This window comes from Salvia hispanica, chromosome 4 (assembly GCF_029641045.1).
Source record: "Salvia hispanica isolate PSC_SH4W2 chromosome 4, Shi_PSC_v1, whole genome shotgun sequence".
Taxonomy (NCBI): Eukaryota; Viridiplantae; Streptophyta; class Magnoliopsida; order Lamiales; family Lamiaceae; genus Salvia; species Salvia hispanica.
In genome coordinates, this window is record NC_142695.1 from 22,086,709 (window position 1) to 22,113,348 (window position 26,640).

The following is a 26,640-nucleotide window of genomic DNA, read 5'->3' on the forward strand; positions in this document are numbered from 1 at the left end:
CTATGTACTTGGAATAACACCAAAGTACAAAATTAATGAAACACCACAATTTAATTAATATACTAAAATTATATACTCCCTCCGTCCCACTTAAAATGCAACATTTGAGAATTGACACAGGATTTTATGTAGTGTTGTTTTGTGAGTTAATGAAGAGAGAGTAAAGTAAGAGAGGTGAAAAAGTAGAGATAGAGTTGTTTCTATTTAAGGAAACGTTTCATTTTTAATGGGACAACCGAAAAAGGAAAACGTTGCATTTTTAATGGGACAGAGGGAGTATATTTTTGGGCCTATCACTTTTGTCTATTTCTCCTACGCCATTTATCCTAATTCAATTGGGATACTTTAATATAGTCATTTATTCATAATTTCTATTTACCATACAGTTTCTTCCATATCCCCATCTCCCAAAAAAATCTCCAACCAAAATCCATTCCCTTTCATATATATATTCTTTCCCAACGCAACTTCAACATCTTTTTTTATGAAGCTGACGTTATCTTATTCCTCCCAGCAAAGAGGTATCTTCTTTTCTCCTCAAGTTCATGTATACGAAAATCTCCCTATTTGTTGAGAATTTGAAAAAAAAATGGCGAGAGAGAGAAACTGCTTCAGAAAAGGAATAAATAAATAAAAATAATAGAGTCGATTTTGGGAAAGTAGACGTATTGGGGATGAGTGAAATTTAACAAATTTTCTTCTGTGTTGATCTTTGAAAGGAAATGGGAGCTACTGTATTATTGGAGTTAGACAGAGAGAGAAGCTGTTTCAGTGAGTTTCAGAGAGAGAAAGAACGTTACTGCTTTAAAATATATATATATATATATATATATATATATATATATATAGAGTGGGATGTGTTAAGATGACAACCCTCTTTATTGTAACACCGTACCATCATTTTAGGCCATTGGATTTGAAAATCGTGTGCTTGTCATGCTGCCACGTGTAAAAACACAGAGGGGTAAAATAGGAAATTTCTAATTTTACGTTACCAGATTGCAGTGCTGTTCATTGAACATTGCAGTCTTACCACAACAATATTGCAGTTTACCACGACTGCAATATCTAATACGGTAGACTGCAATATCTAACACAGTAGACTGCAAACCCGTGTTTTTTCACGAAACTTAATCCTAGCCGTCCATAAATGAGATCTAACGGACTATATTGGTGGTATGGTGTTATCCTAACTATGGTGGCACCCTAGTGCACCCCTATATAGAGTTCCATTATCCACAAATCCACTCTTAAAGACCGAACCACCGAACCCTACCAAATTAGGGCTTTTAGATCTAGTTTTTTATGGATAAGATACATAAATTTATAAATTATTTTCGCCTTCATCACGAGCCTATTTTAATTCATCCGAAGGTAAATAAGTCATACTAACATGTTACGAAGATTTAACTTCGTTCCAGAATATATTACTTCATTCTATTAGGTTTTTACTTCATTCTAGTAGGTTTTTACTTCATTCCAGTAGATTTTTACTTCATTCCAGTACGTAAATGTGGTTTCGCCGTCGCGTGCCGTTCTTTCTCTCTACAATATCTATCACCACCGCCATGGCGCTAATATTGGTTTAATAAACACATGAAATAATGTAATAAATTATTGGAATGAAGTATGTGTAGAAGCATTTGAAGTGCTACTGGAATGAAGTAAAAATCTTATCCAATAAAGTAATAACGTTCCTGAATGAAGTAATAAACTCACTTGAATAAATTGCATTTTTAAATGTTAATCAAGCAAAAACCCACGCCAATGAATTTGAATGAAACATATGTTGAATCATTTCAAAACCTACTGGAAGCAAGTAAAAACATGTTGTAGTTTCAAGGTATTAGGTACAGAATGAAGTAATAAACCTATACAATGAAGTAAAATGGGTTAGTAATGAAGCAGAAAAAATTTTCACAGCAGCACATCTCATCAAAAAAAACTAGATCTAATGGCCCAGATTTGGTCTCTAGTTCGGTCTTTAAAATTGGTTCGACATTGATCACAACTCTATATATATATATATATATATATATATATATATATATATTATATAGGGTTTTGATCTATGAAGACCAAATTTAAATACAGAAACGCAGAACAAAGTCATACGTAGGGCATTTTTAGGTCATAGTTAGTTTATTTTTAGGTCATGCTTACTTAATTATGACCTTCCGTGTTTTGGGTTAATTATTGACCATTAGATCATCCAATCCTAGGGCCAAGATTTGGGCTGCATTTCTGGATTTAAATGCATTCTTATTTTGACAATTCAATACTATCACTGATTGAATCTATTTTAACGATTTATGATTCAATTGATTCACAAAATTAGACTCAGACGATTTCAACGATTTCAACGATATCTGATTTGCACTTCAATTTTTGAAAAACAGACGAACAGTTCGACGGATTTTCGACGGATTTCTCTGTTGATTTTGATATTTTTCGGTCGATTATACCCACTTTTATTCTGTTTTTATCCTTTATTTGTTGATGCCCAGTTAAATTTGTTCCTAATTAGTTTTTTTTTGTATTTTCTCATCTTCAGGTTCGATTTCAGTTCATAATCAACAGCTAAGTGTTATTTGATGGATTCTTCATCTTATTCCGAGTCTACGTCGACGAATGGTGGAGGTAGTTTGGTTTGATTTTCATTAACATGAATTTTTTGTGTTATGTTGGTGATTTATGCTCTGTTGACATGATTTGAAAATCTGTTGACATGATTTATGTTACTTGGTAAATATTCTGTGTTGTTGTTATGCTCTTTGTGGACATTCTGTTTCATTAACATTATTTTGTTGTGTTATGTTGGTGATTTATGCTCTGTTGACATGATTTATGTGTACTTGTTAAATATTCTGTTGGCATAGTGTGTTTGAATTGGTGTATTCTAATTAAATTGGACATTTTGATCCTGGTATTTTGAAGCATGTTCTGATATTTTGGTTTACATAACTTATATCAATTGTCTAAGAATTTTACAAGAGTGCAGCCACGTCTTTAGATATAACTGTAGGGGTAATTTTCTGATTTATCTGAAGCTACTTTAGAAATCAGCTCAATAATTCTTGACTGAGGAAATAATTGGTGTAGACTGTTTAACCCTTTTTTCTTAATCAGTTGTGAGCTTTCAAGGGAAAAGTATGGGTTATGAGCTCTTTGTTGACATTCTGTTTCATTAACATTATTTTTTTGTGTTATGTTGTTTATTTATGCTTTGTTGACATGATTTGAAAATCTGTTGACATGATTTATGTTCCTTGATAAATATTCTGTGTTGTTACCATGCTCTTTGTTCACTTTCTGTTTCATTAACATTATTTATGTGTATTTGTTAATTATTCTGTTGACATCATGTGTTTCAATAAGTGTATTCTAATTAAACTGGATATTTTGATCCTTGTAATTTGAAGCTTGTTATGATATTTTGGCTTACATAACTTATAACAATTGTCTAAGAATTTTATAAGAGTGCAGCCACCTCTTTAGAGATAACTATAGGAGTAATTTTTCTAAGTCTTTTGATTTGCATTGATGTGACTAGAAAATCTGATGACATGATTTATGAATGGTGGAGGTAGTTTGGTTTGATTTTCATTAAGATGATTTTTTTGTGTTATGTTGCTGATTTATGCTCTGTTGACATGATTTATGTTCCTTGGTAAATATTCTGTGTTGTTGTCATTTATGTTTCATTAACATTATTTTGTTGTGTTATGTTGGTGATTTATGCTCTGTTGACATGATTTATGTGTACATGTTAATTATTCTGTTGACATCATATGTTTTAATCGGTGTATTCTAATTAAACTGGACATTTTGATCCTTGTAATTTGAAGCTTATTCTGATATTTTGGCTTACATAACTTATAACAATTGTCTAAGAATTTTACAAGAGTGCAACCACCTTTTTAGAGATAACTAAAGCTGTTATGTTGTTGATTCATTCTCTGTTGACATGACGTGAAAAACTGTTGACATGATTTATGTTCCTTGGTAAATATTCTATGTTATAGGGTCTGTTATTCCAATTTGCAAGCCTGAGTTGAGGCCTTATGAAGGTCAAAAATTTTATTCTCTTGAGGAAGGAATTTCATTTTATGAAAACTATGCTCAGGAGTGTTGTTTTGATTGTCGAAGATTTGGGAATAGGTCTAGTGGTGGTGTTATTATTTTTCAGTATATTGTTTGCAATAGACAAGGATTTCATACAGTAGATTCATTGGATGTTGATGTTAATGTATCTGAGGATGGTAATGTGTCTGATGATGATGAAGTATCTTCAAAGAAGAGACGTAGACGTGGCACGAAAAGGTGTGGATGTGGAGCGAGAATTAGTTTTAAGTTTTTTTTCTGATTTTGGTGATAAGTATTACCTTGTGCATCAGTTTGTTGAGGAACACAATCATACTATGGTTGACAAAGATCATAAGAGATTTATGAAAGGTAATCGGAGTTTGAATGATGTTCATCACAAGTTTGTTGAAGATTGCACCAAAGCTAACATCGGTCCTACCTCTACTTTTAACTTATTAAAAGAGTTTTTCGGTGGTTATGATGTTGTTGGGTGTACATTGACTGATGTTAGGAATTGTTCAAGTGATATTAAAGAGAAATTAAAAGAAGTGGATGTGCAAATGATCCTAAATCAGATGCAAGAGAAGAAGAGAATTTGTGAAGGCTTTTTCTACAAATATCAATTATCACCTGAAGATAATAAGTTAGTGAGCTTATTCTGGTCTGATGCTGAGTCTCGGAAGCATTACCACATGTTTGGAGATGTTGTAGCATTTGATACAACATATTCAACAAACAGGTAGTTTATTTATTATACTTATTAATTGACGTAGATAATAGTTGATATGGTAGTTGACATATGATACATTTGTACTTTGCATCATTTCTGATTTAATAGTTGACATAGCATATACCTATAATTGACATTATTGATGTTTTGTGTTGATGTATTTGTTCAATAGGTATCGTATGGTGTTTGGTCCATTTACCGGGAAAGACAATCATGGGTGTCCTATTGCGTTTGGAGCTGGTTTCGTATCCGGTGAGAATTGTGATGCATTTTCATGGCTTTTCACTGTATTTGTTGAATGCATGGGTGTTGCTCCAAGAATCATAATCACTGACCAAGATTGGGGAATAAGGCTTGCCATTGAGAAGGTATTACCTGGTACAAGGCATCGTTTGTGTATGTGGCATATTATGAGCAAGTTATTTGAGAAGATACCTAAATCAATTTCTGATAGAGAAAAGTTTAGTAAGGAGTTTAAGTCTTGTGTTTGGTCAGAGTTGTTAGATCCGGATGAGTTTGATATATTATGGACTAGTATTGTTGAAAAATATAGTGTAGAAGATCATAAGTGGTTTAAGGATATGTTTTTGATCAGACAGATGTGGATCCCAGCCTTCTTTAGAGATGTTCCTATGGGTTCTTTAATGAGAACAACATCTTTTTCAGAATCTGAAAACAGTTTTTTTAAGAGGTATTCGAAACCGTTGTTCAATTTTGCTGACTTCACTCTTCAGTATAACAATGCCATTGATGCTCAAAGGAATCAAACTGAAAGGCTTGACTATTATGATTCTGTAATCACTCCAAAATATGTCACTGATTTAGCATTTGAGAAGCAATTGGGATTTGTTTACATAGATAGGATGTTTAGAGTGGTACAAGATTTGATTGTTGAGGCTGATAAGAGTTGTCGGATGATTAGCATGTCCACATTGGAGAACATCGAGGTCTTCAAAGTTTCTGATGCTAGAAAGAAGATCTTTACAGTTAGACATGAGATAGAGACTGAGTCATATGAATGTGAGTGTAAACTATTTTTAAGGTGTGGTTATCTATGCAGCCACCTTTTTTTCATCCTCAGAAACAAAGATGTCAACAATATTCCAGAGAAATATGTTGGTAACCGTTGGCTTAAAAGTGAATTACTAAAGGCAGTTCATGGTCTCACAATTGATGAAAGTGCGTCTGACAGAGGTATGCAAACTGTTTTCTATACATATTTCAGTTTAAGTTTTAGCATGTGTTGTTTAAGCTGTTGACATATCTTATATAGACAGTTGACATCTTATATATGTTGTTGACATTTTATATGTGCGCAGGTTCTAACAAAGATTACAAACTAAAGATTGCTAACAGATGTCATGGTCGTTACTTTGGTCTATATCAGCGTGCTTTTAGAAATAAAGATCATTTGATTGCTTTGGATAATTTGCTTGCGGGTATTGGTCCTCAAATCTTTAAAGATGACTGTGCTGGATCGTCTTCTCTTGATAAAAATGATTCAATCATGAACATATATGGTATTGCTGTTCCTGAAGAAATAACTGCCCATGCTCCAGATGTGGTTAGTACAAAAGGAGGTGCAAGTGACAAGAAAAGCAGGATTAAGTCAAGTATAGAGAAAGCAATTGAAAAAGCAAATAAACCTCATAGGCGTTGTGGAAAGTGTCACAAAATTACTGATCATAATGCTAGAAGTTGTGGCAGAAAGGAGACATGATTGTTTTTTTTTTTTAATAGTCAGGGTTTTTTTTTATTTGTTGACATAGACTACAAATTATTGACATTTTCTCATCTGTTGTTTATATCTGATTTTAATCTCTATTGACATCTATTTATGATTCTGTTTTTTTTAATTATAAGATTTGTTTTCTGAGTTGTACACCTTTATACAAAGTGTTGACATTTGGTTATAAGTTGTTGACATTTCAATACAAGTTTGACATGCCTTGCTTTGATGCTCCTTCATGTTTTTAATGTGCACATGTCAACCACTTAAAAATTAAGTCAACTATATATACTGGCCATGTCAACAAGTAATATAATTATGTCAACTATGATGCACATCGTGTCAACGGCACATACCAGTCATGTCAACAAGGCTACATATCGTGTCAGCTACAAGTACAAGTTATGTCAATTATTTTTCCAACCATGTTAACTATACGTACTAGCCATGTCAACAACTAATATAATTATGTCAACTATGTTGAACTTCGTGTCAACGGCATATACTAGTCATGTCAATTATGTTTTAAGCCATGTCAACTACACGTACAATCCATGTCAACTATATTAGTTTTACAATTATATCAACTTTTGTGCATATCATTTCAACGGTACATAAAATTCATGTCAACTACACGTTAGAGCCGTGTCAACTACATATATAAGCATGTATACTATATTACATAGTATTTTAACTACAAATTGAATCATGTCAGTCATGTCAACTACGTATAGACCCATTTCAATTACGTTACATACTATGTCAATTACGCACAGAATTATTTTAACAACAATTATAAGTCATGTCAACTATGCACAGAACTGTGTCAACAATAAGTATAAGCCATGTCAACACCAATTATAAGTCATGTTAATAACAATTATATCAACTATGGTGCATATAGTGTCAGCGATACATAAATGTCATGTCAATTACACGTTAAAGCTGTGTCAACTATATTATTTACTATTTTAAGTATCTATAGAATTATGTCAACAACAATTATGAGTCATGTCAATAAAAATTATAAGCCATATCAACAATAATAATAAATCATGTGAATCATAACAAAATTAACAGAAAATATACATTTTCATAAGTTCAAAAGTTGAAACCACAGTAGTAGCTGTTTTGAAAACCATCCCAAAACAAGAAAGCTAACAACATTAAACGTTAAATACATCCCAAATTTTGTTTCACTACTTTCTATTAACAAACCACTTTTTGTATTTGTTGTTTAAACTATTCAATCTGTGCTTGTTTTCTTCCATCCATGCATCAGCTACTTCTAAAATGGGCACTCTCTGGTTGTTGTAACTTGATGCAATCAAGTTGTAGCAATATCTTCCACGCAGTACCTGGAGTATCTTTATGTTGTGTGCAGAGAAGCCAACATTCCATTCACTGTCTTTTTTTCCAACATAAGTTTCCATGTGTCTCATTAAATAGATACCACAGTCCTTTATGTTACTGCTTCTGGCCCACTTCAAGGAAAGAATATCGATGTAAGACTTGTTAATATTTTCGAATATGTCTAACAAGTTCTTCTTTTTGTAGTATGCCTCCAACATATCTTTCTGCAAATATATTAATAAATAAATAAAACTACAAATAAAAAATATTTTAACATTGTGCATAAATTATATCAACAGAATGTAGAGACTGTTTCAATAATATAAAAAAAATCATACCAGTAAACCAATTTCATGGCCATACTCCTCTAATGCTTCCATGCCATTAACTTTTTTGTTGTCTATGATCTCAATCTTACTTTGTTTCAGCCAAAATACTACCAGGTAGTAACGTCGGTGTTCCCAGATTGGAAAGAAGACCTTTATGACATTGAAGATAAAATTACATTCAAAGAACACATCCTAATATTTTCTCAAAAATTTAATTGTTAGATCTAATTACCAAATCAATGTTTCTCCAATCAAATTCTAGTCTTTTTTGAATCTCATTCTTTATTTCATCAATGAATTTGTTTGTAGCCATCATAGTATTCCAACTTTTTGGCCGATTTGTAACATTGAAATTCTGCAATTAACATATTTGGTTAAGGAGATCTGTAATTCAAATATTTTATATAAATTTTTAGATTACTTACAGTTGGAGATGTTGTCATGAAAAAGCGTGCAAGTGAAGTTGTTGGCTTTTCTTTTTCAATGTTGTTCAAATGTGAAGCCCATAAGTCAATAACACCAGATTTGATTTCTTCATGGGGCTTCAGTGAGTTGAACAATTCTTTGGATGCCCAAGTAAAATCATCATCATACACACATGTATTCCTGAAATGAAGTTATAAAAATAATATATGAACAACAATCATAAATCTTGTCAACTATTTAAAAAACTAAATTATACATACTCATCTATTCTTCCAGTTTCTACTATGTAGTAGTAGAGATCTCTTTCATGAAGTTTGAGGTATGGCAGTATATCAACATCATTTACTTCTGCTTTGTTGAGTTCTGATTTGTTTTTAGCTTCTGGAAGTGCAATCTCAGATAATGAAGCAATATTCTGTTTTCAGTGGACATAAAATTCATGTCAACTACAAATTCTTGCCATGTCAACTACGGTACATAATATGTCAACTTCTCATAGAGGCCATGTTAACTACATTTATAAGTTATGTCAACTACTCATAGAGGCCATGTCAACTACACGTAGAAGCCATGTCAATAATTATTATAACTCATATCAACTACACTATCAAGTCATGTGAACAACACTTCACTCATTTTATAAAAATAATATACTGTTTAATTTTAGTTTTAGTTACCTCAACAATATTATCTTCTTTATCCATATCTTCTGGAAGTGCAATCTCAGATAATGAAGCAATATTCTGTTTTCAGTGGACATAAAATTCATGTCAACTACAAATTCTTGCCATGCCAACTATGGTTCATATATTGTCATAAAAGTAATGTCAACTACGGTACATAATATGTCAACTTCTCATAGAGGCCATGTTAACTACACTTATAAGTTATGTCAACTACGGTACATAATATGTCAACTATTCATAGAGGCCATGTCAACTACACTTATAAGTTATGTCAACTACACGTAGAAGCCATATCAATAATTATTATAACTCATATCAACTACACTATCAAGTCATGTCAACAACACTTCACTCATTTTATATAAATAATATACTGTTTAATTTTAGTTTTAGTTACCTCAACAATATTATCTTCTTTATCCAGTGGGTTTTCTCTCTCTGTTTCAACGTTTGTGTCATCTTGATTTTCCTTATCTTCCTGTTGTTTCAATTGAAACATATTATGTTATGTCAATTATATTTTTACCTACAATATGCAGAATATCTTTATAGTTTAATATATTTATTGTAAATTGTACCTGTTTAAGATCTTTCTGATTTCCTGTCTCACTCCCTTTGTTATCAGATTCTATTACAGGTGGTGATATATGAGACGCTGATTTATTGTTGACACCACATGTGCTGTACTCTTTTGATCATTGTCGTTCTTCATTTTCTTGTTCTTCACTTGGTTGTTCTTCATGTACTTCTTCTTCAGTAGTCTATTGAAATAGTAATTATAATTAATATTAAATTAATTTCAACTTAGAGAAAATGTATGTAAACAAAATGATGTACTTACTTTGTTATAGCAATCTCTCCATTTGAAAGTTGGAAATTCTGTCAAATCTTCAAGTGCTTCCTTTTTCTTTTCGACAGTAACTAGTGATTCACATATTGTTTTACAGTTGTCGAATGCCTCATCTTTATCTTGAACAAATGACTTTGCCAATTTTACACACTTGTCTTCCACAGATTGAACAGAAGTTGTTGGGCTTCCAATTGCAGATCTAGCAATATCACACACTAATCCAAATAGATGATTAGTTTTGACATGTGTAGGAACTTCTTCAAGGGTTTTTACTAGATTGGTCTTCCCATAGTTCATCATTTGAATGTATTTCATTACATTCTGCATGATATCTTTTGGAACAACACTTTGGGAAGACCCAACCTCACTGTCAAATACATGGGGAATCTGTTGTTGAGGCTCCTGCTCCGGCTCCTGCTCCTGTTCATGGATATATCTTCTGAACATAACTCCATTACCAAATATTCCCACATCTATCTCCCGATCTTCCCTAGCCTGGAGATGTGTGCTTGTCCAGCCTTTCATTAATGGGAATGTGCGAGGAACTGAACGTTTGGCTTGTAAAACTCTATCCATGTAGCAGAGCTGCATATAAAATACATACAATTATAAGCTATATCAACTACATATACAACATTATGTGCTTACTTTGTAAACTGTATGAGTAATCCAGTGTCAATTAAGAGAAACATATATCAACAAATGCTAAATCAGTGACATATGTTGATATATGTTTACATTATATTCACTATTAATAATCTTTAATGTGAAACATAAAACATACCATGAGCAAAGGAAGTGGTCTGCAAAAGCTTTCATCTTTTTCTTTGACCAATTTTCCTTTGCAAACTTCAGAACAGACAATGTATATGAACACCAGTTGACATTTCGAATATTGTCCAGATCGTCAACTATTTCCCCAATCTTAGACTTTATTGTTCCACATGTTGATAGCTCAATCAATCCTGATTCTAATAGTAACAAGAACAATCTTTTGAACCATGGTCCTCCTTCACTATCTTTTAACATAAGCTATTCCACAGCTTTATGGCTAACATTTCCTCCTTCTTTTATTTCACAATGTTTGGCTGTATCTCTCATGAAAGATGCATTACTTTTACAGTTATCTCTGGAGTAATTTATCCTACCTCTCGGAAATCCGTATACCAGCTCCACATCGTCCTTTGTTATACTAACACTCCTTTTATTATTTAGCTTTATCTTGCACTCTTTTTCATCAAAACATTTCACCAATTCAAATGCCAAATAGGTAGGAATGTAATCGATGTTGAAATGAAAAACATTCCCAAAACCCATATCCTTGACAGCATTAATCTGGGCCTCATTCAATTTTCTCAGTGTTTCAATAAAATACCACGTCTTCCTTTTGACTAGAAGTCTTTTAGAAAAGAAATTACTTTTCTTTTTCTGTTCCTTAGCCTCTCTATACTTGTCATTCTGATTTTTGCTTCTAATCTCAGAAGCAATTAATGATCTCTTGTCATTTCTTCTTTTACTTCTATTCTCAGATGTAATCAACTCATCCCTATCAATTGATGTACTTCTTTTTCTTTTTGTTGTGTTCTTTTTTTCTGGTTTAAAATCAAGTACAATAAAAATGTCAACAATACAGTAATATAATGTCAACCATATAACTATCTTGACAACCATTCAAACAAGCTCACATTATGTCAATAATTATTGTATAAAATGTCAATATCACTATTTCAACAAAATGTCAACAATACAGTATTATCATTTCAAAAATTTATAGCAACTACAATCATACATATGACAATTGCCATCATATCCTGTAGACATACTTTGTAATCCTTTGACACTTCACATATGAATTCATTTTTGTGTGTACAGAACATATCTATTTTATAGGAACCATATGACTATGTCAAAAACAATTCAAACAAGCATACATTATGTTAAAAATTATTTTATAAAATGTCAATACCACTATGTCAACAGACATCTTCTAATGTCAATAATCATAAAAATTTAAATACATACTACTTAACCTCAAAATTATTCTTCTGGTGTTTTAAAAAAGCAAAAGTCGAACTCATCAGATTATTAAATAATGAAACCTTAAAATAAAATCTTTTAGATAATAAAACTTTGTTTTAAAAAACTGAAATTGAAGTCATACAATTAATAAACGAAAGAAATCTTTAACCTGAATGAGTCGTTTCAGTACTATTTGTTGATTTGGTGTTGACCTCCGTTTCTGATGTCGTTTTTACAGGAAAGCCCGATGATCCAGTTGAATCACTTGTGTTTTTTTGTCCAGTTGACATTCCTAATACTCTTAATCGATTTAGAAATCTAGAGAAGAGATGAAGTCGAGTAGATGTAGGGTTTGTATATGAGATAGTAGTCGAAATTTTTTGAGCGGTAATGTATTTGTGAGAGAGAAGAAGATAGAATAGAGTGTAGGTTATCTCTCTCTTGTTGGCATTTATTACTATGACTTAAATTTTTTTCCGGCATTTTATTAGAAAAAAAGACAATGACATCTTTAACTTTTGAATAAAAAAAGGCAGTTGACATGATTTATATTTTCTTTTTTGTTTTTGACATTTAATTTGCTATATATTGACATGTGTTGTATGACCATAATTTATAAATTTGTTCCAAATATTGAGTTTTCTGAATATTTTATATGAAGCCTATTGATAAAATGTTCAAATTTTTCCTATAAGTTATTGACATTTGATAATTAAGGTATGGACAAAATGTTGAATTTTTATATGGAAACTATTAACATGTTTTTTATGATAATCTTACCAGTACATATTTAAAATTTAAAAATTAAGAAAAATAGGTGTACATATTTTTTAGTTACAAGAATTGTTTTTGAGCTGTTGACATTCAATTCAAGTTGTTGACATTTCTATTTAAGTTGTTGTACTGATTTCATAGTTGACATATTATTAAAGATTGCATAGGTTTTTTTTCAATGTTGTTCAAATGTTGAAGTTGTTGGCTTTTCTTTTTCAATGGACATAAAATTCATGTCAACTACAAATTCTTGCCATGTCAACTACGGTTCATATGTTGTCCTAAAACTAATGTCAACTACGGTACATAATATATCAACTACTCATAGAGGCCATGTCAACTACACTTCTAAGTTATGTCAACTACTCATAGAGGCCATGTCAACTACACTTATAAATTATGTCAACTACACGTAGAAGCCATATCAATAATTATTATAACTCATATCAACTACACTATCAAGTCATGTCAACAACACTTTACTCATTTTATAAAAATAATATATTGTGATAATTATTTTACGTATCCATGTGAATAATACATAGAAAACATGTTGATAACAATTTTAAGTCATGTCAACTACAAATACTAGCCATGTCAACAAAAGTCAGAATACATAATAATCATTTTAAAACCAATCCACAAAATAAGTTAACATCATACATTAAAATCTGTTTTTGTTCACTTCCTCTTTCTACAACTAAACAACTTCTTGTATTTGTTGTCTAGCTTATGCAATTTTTCCATGTTTGCTTCCATCCAATCACGAGCTAGTTGTAACATTGTTGATCTCTGGTTATTGTAAATTGATGCAATCATCGTGCAGCAATATCTTCCCCTGAGTATTTGGATAATCTTCAGACTACGCGCAGAGAAGCCGATATCCCAATCACTGCCCTTTTTCCCAACATAGGTCTCCATGTGCCTCATCAAATAGACACCGCAGTCCTTTATGTTTGTGGTTGTTGCCCATTCTAAATTCACAAAGTTGAATAAAGACTTGTTTATATTTTCTGAAAGATCTAGCAATTTCTTCTCTATGAAGTATCCTTCGAACATATCTTTCTGCAAAATATATAAATATTAAATTAAACTACATGTATAAAGCATTTCAACACAATGTAGAGAATATGTCTATAACATAGATAAAAGCATACCAGTAAGTCAATATCAATATCATAATTCTTCAACGGATCTGTATCTTTAAGTGGCTTTATATTATCTATGATGTCAATGATGTTTTTCTTCATCCAATATACTACAAGGTAGTAATGGTTATCTGCACAAACTGGGAAGAAGACATGTATGACATGAAATATATAATTATATACATAGAATACTTGTTCATATTCTAACATAGATATCATTTTTAGATCTTATTACCAAATCAATTTTTCTCCATTTGAAATTTGGTCTTCTTTCAACCTCATTATCTATCTGAGAAATAAAATTTCTCTTTGCTGTCAAAGCATCCCAATTTTCCTGCCGATTTGTTACATTGAAGTTCTGCAATTAACATATTTGGTTAGGAAGACATGTGACTCAAACAGTTTACATATAATTTAAGATTATTTACACATGGAGATGTACTCATAAAAAAGCGTGAAAGTGATGTTGTTGGCCTTTCATTTTCTCTGTTGTTCAGGTGTGAAGCCCACGCGTTTATTACACCCACATTAATTTCAACATGGGGCTTCAGTGATAAAAACAATTCCTTGGTCGCCCAAGTAAAATCATCTTCATAAACGCATGCATTTCTGAAATGAAGTTATACAAATGACATATGAAAAATATTTATAAATTATCTTTACTACATAGAAAACTAAAAATACTTTTTAGATCAATGAAATAATTAAATAATGCATACTCATCTGTTCCTTCTGTTTCTAGTATGTAGTAGTAGACAGTTCTTTCATAAGATTCCAGGTATGTTTTTGTATCTACAGCTCTTATGTCAACTGGAGAGCCTAGGAATGGGTCGGAATGCATTTTATCATCAGACTCTTTCACACTAGCTTCTGTCAGTGGAATCTCAGAGCATGGAACAACAGTCTTCTGTCAGTGCAAATAAAATTCATGTTAGTTTCAATTAAAAATCATGTCAACAACTAGTATAATTATGTCAAGTATGGTGCATATCATGTCAACCGCACATACGAGTTATATAAATTACAGTACATACTATGTCTGCTACACACAGATACATGTTAACAGCAAATAAAATTCACATCAACAACAATTATAAGACATGTCAACTACACATACAAATCATGTCAATAACAATAATAACCAATTGTCAACCACACTTTCAAGCCATTTCATAAAAACAATACAATATCTAATTTTAGTTTCAGTTACTTTACTTTAACAATATTCTCTTCTTTCTCTTTTCCTTTCTCCTGTTACTTTGCTTTGTTCATTTCACGTCATCCATTGAACTTGCATCTGGTGGTGAAATAGTAGAGGCTGATTCACTATTGTTATCACCCACTGTGTCTTCTTTTGTTCCTTCTTCTTCTTTTTCTTCAACAGCCTATTAAATTAGTAATTTATAATTAATTCTAAATAACAAAAGATGAGATTTGGCTCATCCCTTTAGGATCAGAAACTGGCAATGTAGGGATATGGATTCTGTTTCTTTCTCTTGTCAACTACAGTACATAATATGTTAACTACTCATAGAGGCTATGTCAACAACACTTATAAGTTATGTCAACTACACGTAAAAGCCATGTCAATAATTATTATAAATCATATCAACTACACTATCAAGTCATGTCAACAACATTTCTTTCATTTTATAAAAATAATATAATGGATTTTAGTTATACTTACCTCAACAATATTATCTTCTTTATCCATTTGATTTTCTCTGTCCGTTTCAACATGTGTGTCATCTTCATTCTCCTTATCTTCAAGTTGTTTCAACTGAAATATATTACGTTATGTCAATTATATTTTTATCTATAATATGCAGAATATCTTTAGAGTTTAAGATAATTATTGTAAATTGTACCTGTACAAGATCTTTCTGATTTTCTATCTCACTCCTCTTATTACCAGATTCTAGTACAAGTGTTGACATAGGAGACACTGATTCATTATTGACGCCACATGTTGTTTCCTCTTTTGATGTTTCTCCTTCTTCTTGTTCTTCATTATCTTGTTCTTCATGTACTTCTTCATTAGCAGTCTATAGAAATAGTAATTTATAATTAATATTAAATTAATTTCAGCTTTGAGAAATGTATGTAAATAAAATGGTCCATGTCAACTACACGTAGAAGTCATGTCAATAATTATTATAACTTATATCAACTACACTATCAAGTCATGTCAACAACACTTCACTTATTTTATAAAAATAATATACAGTTTAATCTTAGTTTTAGTTACCTCAACAATATTATCTTCTTTATCCAGTGGATTTTCTCTGTCCGGTTCACCATGTGTGTCATCTTGGTTCTCCTTATCTTCCTGTTATTTCAATTGAAACACATTATGTTATGTTAATTATATTTTTTTCTATAAAATGCAGAATATGTTTATAGTTTAAGATAGTAATTGTAAATTGTACCTGTTCAAGGTCTTTCTGGTTTTCTGTCTCACTCTCCTTGTTATCAGACTCTAGTACAGGAGGTGATATAGGAGACGCTGTTTCATTATTGATGCCACATGTGTTGTCCTCTTTTGATCCTTCTTGTTCTTCTTGTCCTTTACTTTGTTGTTTTTCACGTACTTCTTCTTCAGCAGTCTATTGAAAAGGTTATTTATAATTAATATTAAATTAATTTCAACTTAGAGAAAAGGTATGTAAACAAAATGATGTACTTACTTTGTTATAGCAATCTCTCCATTTGAAAGTTGGAAATTTAGTCAAATCTTCAAGTTCTTCCTTTTTCTTTTCAACAGTAACTAGTGCTTCACAGATTGTTTTACAGTTGTCAAATGCCTCATTTTTGTCTTGAAGAAATGACTCTGCCAATTTTACACACTTGTCTTCCACAGATTGAACAGAAGTTGTTGGGCTTCCAATTGCAGATCTAGCAATATCACATACTAATCCAAATGGATGATTAGTTTGGACGTGTGTAGGAACTTCTTCAAGGGTTTTTACTAGATTTGTCTTCCCATAATTTATGAGTAGAATGTATTTCATTACATTCTGCATGATATCTTTTGGGACAATGTTTTGGGAAGACCCAACCCCACTGTCAACCACGTGTGGAATCTGTTGTTGAGGCTCCTGCTCCTGCTCCTGCTCCAGATTACGGACATATCTTCTGAAGATAAGTCCATTACCAAATATTCCCACATCTATCTCCTTATCTTCCCTAGCCTGGAGATGTGTGCTTGTCCAGCCTTTCATTAATGGGAATGTGCGAGGAGCTGAACGTTTGGCTTGTAAAACTCTATCCATATAGCAGAGCTGCATATAAAATACATATCAATAACAATTATAAGCTATATCAACTACATATACAACATTATGTCAGCATTATGTTCACTATTAATAATCTTTAATGTGAAACGTAAAACATACCATGAGCAAAGGAAGTGGTCCTGCAAAAGCATTCATCTTTTTCTTTGACCAATTTTCCTTTGCAAACTTCAGAACAGACAATGTATACGAATACCAGTTGACATTTCGAATATTGTCCAGATCGTCAACTATTTCCGCAATCTTAGACTTTATTGTTCCACATGTTGATGGCTCAATCAATCTTGATTCTAATAGTAACAAGAACAATCTTTTGAACCATGGTCCTCCTTCACTATCTTTTAACATAAGCTCTTCCACAGCTTTATGGTTAACATTTCCTCCTTCTTTTATTTCACAATGTTTGGCTATATCTCTCATGAAAGACGCATTACTTTTACAGTTATCTCTGGAGTAATTTATCCTACCTCTCGGAAATCCATATACCAGCTCCACATCGTCCTCTGTTATACTAACACTCCTCCTATTATTTAGCTTTATCTTGCACTCTTTTTCATCAAAACATTTCACCAATTCAAATGCCAAATAGGTAGGAATGTAATCGATTTTGAAATGAAAAACATTCCCAAAACCCATGTCCTTGACAGCATTAATCTGGGCCTCATTCAATTTTCTCAGTGTTTCAATAAAATACCACGTCTTCCTTTTGACTAGAAGCCTTTTAGAAAAGAAATTACTTTTCTTTTTCTGTTCCTTAGCCTCTGTATACATTTCATTCTGTTTTTTACTTCTAATCTCAGAAGCAATTAATGGTCTCTTGTCATTTTTTCTTTTACTTCTAATCTCAGATATAGTCAACTCATCCCCATCAATTGATGTACTTCTTTTTGTTTTTGTTGTGTTCTTTTTTTCTGGTTTAAAAGCAAGTATAATAAAAATGTTAAAAATACAGTAATATAATGTTATCCATATAACTATCTTGACAACCATTCAAACAAGCTCACATTATGTCAATAATTATTGTATAAAATGTCAATATCACTATTTCAACAAAATGTCAACAATACAGTATTATCATTTCAAAATTTATAGCAACTACAATCATACATATGACAATTGCCATCATAACCTATTGATATACTTTGTAATCCTCTGACACTTCGCATATGAATTCAAGTTTGTTTTTACAGAACATATCTATTTTATAGGAGCCATATGACTATGTCAACAGCAATTCAAACAAGCATACATTATGTTAACATTTATTTTATAAAATGTCAATACTACTATGTCAACAGATACCTTTTAATGTCAATAATCATAAAAATTTAAATACATACTACTTAACCTCAGAAATATTCTGCTGCTTTTTTAAAAAAGCAAAACTCGAACTCATTAGATAATTAAATAATGAAACCTAAAAATAAAATCTTTTGAATAATCAAACTGTGTTTTTCAAAAGTGAAATTGAAGTCATACAATTAATAAACCAAAGAAATCTTTAACCTGAATGAGTCGTTTCAGTACTATCTGTTGATTTACTGTTGACCTCCATTTCTGACATCGTTTTACCAGGAACGGTCGACGACACTGAATCACTTGTGTTTCTTTTCTTCTGTTGACATTCCTAATACACTAAATCGATTTAGAAACCTAGAAAATAGATGAAATTGGTTAGACGAAGGGTTTGAATATTAGAGAGAAGCAGAAATTTCTTTGAGCGGTAATCTATGTGTGAGAGAGTAGGTGTTAGAGAAATATTTATTATTCAGCTTTTTTATGACTTAGCGGTAATCTATGTGTGAGAGAGTAGGTGTTAGAGTAGATGGTTTTGAATTATATTTTTTTTCATCCGTTTTATTAGAAAAAAAGGTAGTTGACATTGTTAATATTTGAAAAAAAGGCATTTGACATGACAATTATTTAGTTATTGCCATTACATAGAGTTTATTTATATTTTCTTTTTTGTTTTTCACGTTTAATTTGCTTTATACTGAAATGTATTGTATGACCATAATTCATCAATATCTTCAAAATATTGAGTTATCTGAAATTTTATATGAAGCCTATTGACAAGCTGTTCACATTTGTTGAGTTTTTATATAGAAACTATTAACATGTTTTTTATGATAATGATGCCAGTACATATTTAAAATTAAAAAATGAAGAAAAATAGTTGTACATTTTTTTTAGTTAAAACAATTGTTTTTGAGCTGTTGACATAAAATTCAAGTTGTTGACATTACTATTGAAGTTGCTTTACTCATTTCATAGTTGATATATTATTACAGGCTGCGTAGTTCAAATCGATATATAATAATTGTTTCACACATCCATCTAAAAAACATTATAATATCAAATATTCAAACGAGTCTTTGTTCAAATCAAAATAAAACAACTGTTTACTTATTGGTTCTACGGCTAAACCATTCCTTGTACTTGTTCTGTAACGCAGATAATCTTTGCCTGTTTGCATTCATCCAGATGTTAGCATGACATATCATATCCATACACTTCTTGTTGCTCTCTGATGTAAGCATTGCTTCGCAATATCTTCCTCTGAGTACCTGTAGAATCTTCAAGCCGCGTGGAGTAAAGCCAATATCCCAATCCCTTCCCTTCCTGCCAAAGTATGTCTCCATATGTCTCATCGTATAAACACCGTTGTCTTCTTTATTGGTGCTTGTGGCCCAATCTAAAGGAATAACCTTGTAAGAAGACTTCTTTATATTCTGTGATAGATCTGTCATGTTATTCTCTACAAAGTATGCCTCAAACATATCTTTCTGCAAATATATAAACAACTAAATTAAAATTTGCATACAAAGCATTTTAGCAAGATACATAAATTATGTCAACAAAAATCTAAACATAATGTTAGCTATATTTAAAAAAGCATACCAGTATTGCAACATCAAAGCTATACTTTTCCAAGGGATTCTTGTCTCTAGGTGGTTTGGCACTATCAATTATCTCAATTTTGTTCATTCTCATCCAGAATACCACAAGATAATAATAGCCACTTTTAAAAACAGGGAAGAATACCTGTATTATATGTTAGATAAAATTAGAGAATAGAATTTGACAACTCCTGCAGAAAACTATGTAGGTGAAACTGTGAGATCTTAACACAAAAATAAATTTGTTACCAAATCAATCTTTCTCCAGTCGAAATCTTCTATTGTTCTAATCTCCTGTTGAATTCGCGACATAAAGTTGTTCTGGGATTGTAATGGATCCCAATGAGGCTGCCGATTTGTTATATTCAAATACTGCATTTAACATTTTTTTGTTAGTGAAATTTGTCATCCAAATAGTTGACACAGAAATTTAGATTACTCACGCATGGGGATGTTGTCAGAAACAGGCGCGGAGGTGACGATTTTGCCCTTTCTCTTTCCTTGTAGTTCAGGTGTGCTGCCCATACATCAATTACACCTGTACTGATTTCTGAATGGGGTTTCAGAGATGAAAACACTCCTTTGCTTGCCCAAACAAAGTCATTAGTGTAGACACATAAATCACTGACATGAAAGCATGCAGACAACATTTAAATATCATTCATAAATTATGTCAACTGTATGTAAATATAAAAGGATTGTAGAGATTATTCAAAGAATTAAATTATGCATACTCTTTTGTTCCTTCTGTTTCTACTATGTAGTAGTATATATCTCTTTCGTCTGGGTTCAGGGTTGCTTTCATATGCACATCTCGTATTTCAAATGATGAGCGTAGCACTGGGCTAGGACGTATTTCAGCACGAGTCCGTTTCTCTCTAGCTTCAACCAGTGGAATCTCAGAGATCGGAACAGGATTTAGATGTTGTTGTCAGTGAATTTAATGTTAGTTGCAATTACAAATCTTGTCAAATATATTACACTAACTGTTTCAATAACTAATATGATTATGTCAACTACAGTACATATCATGTCAACTGCACTACATATCGTGTCAATAACTGTGTCAATTACATTTTAACAACTATTACAAGCAATGTAAACAATAATTCATTCATTTTTTTACCTTGTAAACAATCATTCTTCTTTCCGTGTTTTCAGCAGTTTTTTCTTTTTCCTCATGCATCTTCTCTTTCCCTTTATGTTCTTGTATTTGTATGTTGGATTCAGGAGGAGTGTCATCCAGTGTTTCAATACCCTCTCTCATCATATACTCAACAATTGAGCATGCAGCTACATCCTCCCTGTCTTCCTGAAACTCCATGCTATACCATGTCAATTATATTTTAATCTATGTCAACTATGATATCCACAATGTCAATAACTAATATAAAATCATATAAAAATATTCAAGAGTTTAATATAATCATTATAAACTGTACCTGTTCATTTATGATATCAACAATAACATTTGTTGCCTTAATTGCTTCTTCATTGTTGCTGATTTCAAAGTCAGTACATGCTTTTGATAATAGATACAAGGCATTTTTGTGTTCTTAAGTCTGTATCAGCTTCATCTTCTGCTTGAATTTCAAACTCAATTTTCCTGTTCTCAAATCCTATAATTGATGCTTCAATATTGACATGTGCAGGAGGATCATTTATTGGTGATGTCCTATCAGCTTCATCTTCTGCTTGAATTTCCAACTCACTACTCCTGTTTTCAAATTCTATAAGTGATGATTGATTATTGACTTGTCCAGGAGATTCAGTTGTTGGTGATGCCCTATCAGCTTCAACTTCTTCTTGCATTTCCAACTTAGTTCCACTGTTCTCAGATTCCATAATTGATTCTTGAGTATTGACATGTCCAACATATTCATTAGTTGGTGATGCCCTATCAGCTTGAACTTGTACTTGAATTTCCATCTCACTTCCTCTTTTCTCAGATCCTAAAACTGATGCTTGCTTGTTGACATGCTCTGAAGCATTGGCTTCTTGTTGTTGGAGAGATGGGGATGCTGTGTGTGGAGATCCTAATACGGCTGTCAAGATAGGAGAGTTTGATTCATTATCACCATCACACATCATGTTCTCCTTGCTTTGTTAATCTCCTTCAACAGTTTGTCTAACCTCTTCAGGATTATCAACTGGTGATGTAGGTAAATTTTCTCAATTTCTTTCTTCTACAGCCTGTTCAAAAATTAGTTCAACAATGTATCAACAAAATGATGTATTAATTTAAATATAGGTTGTTTATGTGCTTACTTTATTGAAGAAATCTCCCAATCTGAAAGTTGGAAATTCATTCAAATCTTCAAGTGTTTCGTTTTCTTTTTCAGCAGAGTCAAATACCGCTTTCCAGTTATCAACACCAACATTGTCGTCTATATGAAATGACTGGGACAAATGCAGGAAAGTGTCACTCACAGATACGACCGGAGATTTTTGGTTTCCAATTGCACTTCTAGCAATGTCACAAACAAATCCAAATAAATCATTATTCTTGATCTGTGAAGAAGCTTCTTTGAGGACTCTAACAAGATTGGTCATTCCATCATTTATCTGATTGATGTATTTTAAAACATTTTTCACCATATCTGATGGTAGTATGTTCTGAGAAGAAGACCCCACCCCACTGTCATCTACATCAACTCTTTGTTCTTCATTTTCTTGCTGCTGCTCTTCATTTCGAATGTATCTCTTCTTTACATTTCCTAAACCAAAAACTCCTGCACTGATCTCTCTATCTTCTCTAGCCTGAAGATGCTCACTTTTTCATCCTTTCATTAATGGAAATGTCCGAGGAACAGGACGCTTGTCTTGTATAACTATGTCTAAGTAGCAGAGCTGCATATGTTAAAAAATGCATGTCAATTACTATTGTGTCGTGTCAACTAAATACAAAAGCCACTTAAAATAACTAATACAGTTTATGTTAATTATAGTACGAGCTATATCAACTACACACATAACCTAATGTAATTATGTTAATAATCAACAATGCAAAATGTTAAACATACCATAAGGAAGGGAAGTGGTCCAGCAAATGCATTCTTCTCTGTGATTGACCAATTTTGTTTTGCAAATTTGAGAACAGATATTACATACGAACACCAATTTACATTTCTCACGTTATCCAGATCATCAATTATCTCTACAATCTTAGATTTTACCATTCCACATGTTGATTGCTCAATCAATGTTGATTCTAGCAATAACAAAAACATTGTCTTAAACTGCCTTCCTCCTTGAAGATCATTGAACATAACCTTTAAAACATCGTTATGGTTCACACTTTCATTTTTCGTACCACATTTCTTTGCTATCTTCCTCATGAAAGCTGCATTACTTTTACACTTATCTCTAGAATAAGTAATGTCACCTCTTGGGAATCCATATACAAGCTCCACATCCTCTTCAGTGATATGAATTTGTTTACCATTGTTAAGCTTTATCTTGCACTTATTCTCTTCAAAAAATTTTAATAATACTAATGCTAATCTGCTAGGAATGTAATCAATCTTGAAATGTAGGATACTCTCGAAACTCAACTCCTTCACAGAATTAATCTGTTCCTCATTCAGTCTGCTTATTGCATCAACAAAATACATTGGCTTCCTTTTCACTAGAAGCCTTTGAGATAGATTTTCAGCAATAACAATCTGTTTTCCATCTTCTACACTTTTCTTTTGCTTTTTCTTAACAATAATTAACTCTTTCTGAGATACTGAGGTACTACTTTTTCGCTTGGATGTTCTTCTGTTTTCTGGTTTAAAATCAAACATAATAAATCTATATCAATTATACAAAGTATCATGACAATAACAAGTGTACTATGTTGACATCAAGTGTGTGTATATTACTAAAATTATTTCATTAGATATACCAATCACAATTAATAGAATTTCAGGCATTAAGTATGCTCTATCATTAAAAGGTATTTTCCATATATAGTTAGAACAATTATATTATTACTATTATGTCAACAGTTAAAGTTGACATAACCTGTTGATTATCTTATAAAGTTTATGGCAAGTATACTCTGTTTATATAAATATGACTATGTCAACTATTATTTAAACAAGCTTAGAATATGTCAATAGCTATTGACATAGTACTATAACCATACATATGTTTTCTACAGCCATCCTAACAGCCATTGAAACAAGCATACCCTATGTCAATAGTTGTTGACATACAACTACAGCCATACATTTGTAAGTTTTCTACAGCCACTCTAACAAGCATACAATATGTCAATATTATTATGTCAATACCTATTCAAACAAGCATACACTACTGTCATTACTGTCAACAGTATATTATTATAGCTATGTCAATAGCTAGTATATAAAATGTCAATAATCTTAAAAATTTAAACAAATCCTTAACTGTAAGATGAAGATTTTTCTCTTCCTTTTATTACAGCAGCATTTTTCGTTGGCATCTTTTCCGATTCTACAATCGCAAATCAACAAAAAAATTCAGCAAGTATCGAATTCATAAAAAACGAAATCGAGATGTTTATTAAAACACCAAAATCAAAGCAATATACTTAAAATATGAATCAATTTCTTAACCTGAAGAAGTAGCTTCATGCGTCGCCGATTTTGACTGCTGTTCCTCAGCTTCAATCGATTTTTCAACCGATTCTTTCTGATTTTCCTCTTCGTTCGTCATTTAGATCAGCGAGATTTTCAATGTTTTTGGTTTGAATTTTGAAAATCACCGAGTTGTTGCAGATTTTGAAGGATTCGAAGTGTATGAAGATCAGCGAGAGAGATTTTTTACGAGAGATTTTAGAGTTTGAAATCAGTTTGATGTTTCACGCTTTTTCTATTTATGAAATTACAATTTTACCCCCTTGTTGACATAATGTTGTATTTGTTGACATTTTATTTAGCTTGTGGATTAGTGGCCCATATTGCATCTCATTTTTCAATTTAGCTAAATAATCTCAACCTAACAACACCCTTTTATATATATATATATATATATATATATGAGAGAGACGTTGATGTTTGGGATTATATATATGTTGCTAACTCCTTTTCATTTTCTATTTTTAAGTTTAATCGTTGAGCACCACTAATCATTTATTAGATGGACCAATTAATTTTAGTGTAAAATAGTTTTAAAATGGGAAATTCTTATTAATCTGTGTACATGTTTTGTGATAGGGAGTGTTGACATGGGACGTTGGGAGTATATAGATAAGTATAAAAATATAAAATTATATTTTTTTTCTTAGTTGTATGTTTCTGTCCTTTCAAATGTTGAATGCCGGACTGACAGAGGGAGCATTGTAGACTTATAGCAAATTTGTGTCGTTATGTATTTTTCTTTTATTTTGGGTTAGTTTAATACAGATTTGGTGGGAATTTAATTTGTTGTTTTCGGTCAGTTTATTTGGCGATGATTTAAATCCGGAAGATATAAAGAATTTATATTTATGTTCTTTCTTTAAAAGATGAGGACAAATTTGAGAACACACTTAGGATGGATGCATTGTTAAATTAATTTATTTTGCGAAGTCTGATTTTTGCTTATCATATTATTTCGAAAAGGGTGATCTTGTGCACGTTGTTTGCGGTGGGACAGAAAGTGATTAAGGAGTAAGCTTTGAGGTGGGCTTTCGTTTTAAATAAAGACTATGTCCTAAATACTATTTTTATGTGAAAGGAGGTGAAAATTGTTTGTATTGCCATATTTTGTGTTTGAATGAACCTATCTAAAGTGGCTATGCCATGTATGTTTAATCGAATTCGGGTCCCAGTAGGGCCGCAAACCCTGCTCGGACTAGTGTACACCCAGTAGATCGTGTGCTATCTCTTTGGAGTTGGCCGGTCTAGTGACTTGGTTCGTGGCCACGTTCCTTGTCATGTATGTTCAGATATGGTGATGGTGATGTGGATGGAAAATGGTTGCAACCGAAATTTATGTAAAAATGCTTTTAGTGACTTGGGTTCTTTTCTTTTAAAACCCCCAAGATCACTCGGTATGGCTTGACAAACTGATTTGACATGTGTCCACTGAGTGCATCAAGTACTCAGCCCTGCATATTTGTTTTTCTTAATGTGCAGATTGAGCGACGACGGGCGTGGAGGATGTTGAGCAGAATTCATGGATTATTTATGTTTGGCTTAATATTGTTGGATATGTCGTGTCTTCATACTCGGCATTTTCCGTGTCTTGAACGCTTCCGCTAGGTGTCTTTTCTTTAAAATTGTTTTAGTATTGAGAACCTAACTCCTTTCAAAATTGTCTACTTTCTAGTCTTTATTTCTTAGAATTGGTACTTTGTTGAAATGATA

The 26,640-nt window shown here is 32.0% G+C and overlaps 1 protein-coding gene and 1 long non-coding RNA gene across 2 annotated transcripts; one reads left to right on the forward strand and one right to left on the reverse strand.

Annotated features, from left to right (window-relative positions):
* The first annotated feature begins 383 nt into the window (after window positions 1-383).
* On the forward strand, window positions 384-26,640 carry LOC125194272 (uncharacterized). Its single transcript, XR_007171740.2, has 2 exons — window positions 384-521; window positions 26,410-26,640. It is a non-coding gene; the product is annotated as an uncharacterized LOC125194272 (long non-coding RNA).
* LOC148927477 (uncharacterized) lies at window positions 19,826-20,417 on the reverse strand. The gene is made up of 2 exons (XM_089070087.1): window positions 20,325-20,417; window positions 19,826-20,209 (listed from the first exon to the last, which is right to left on the reverse strand). Exons 1-2 carry the CDS (start codon window positions 20,415-20,417, stop codon window positions 19,826-19,828), a joined length of 477 nt encoding a protein of 158 aa, XP_088926213.1.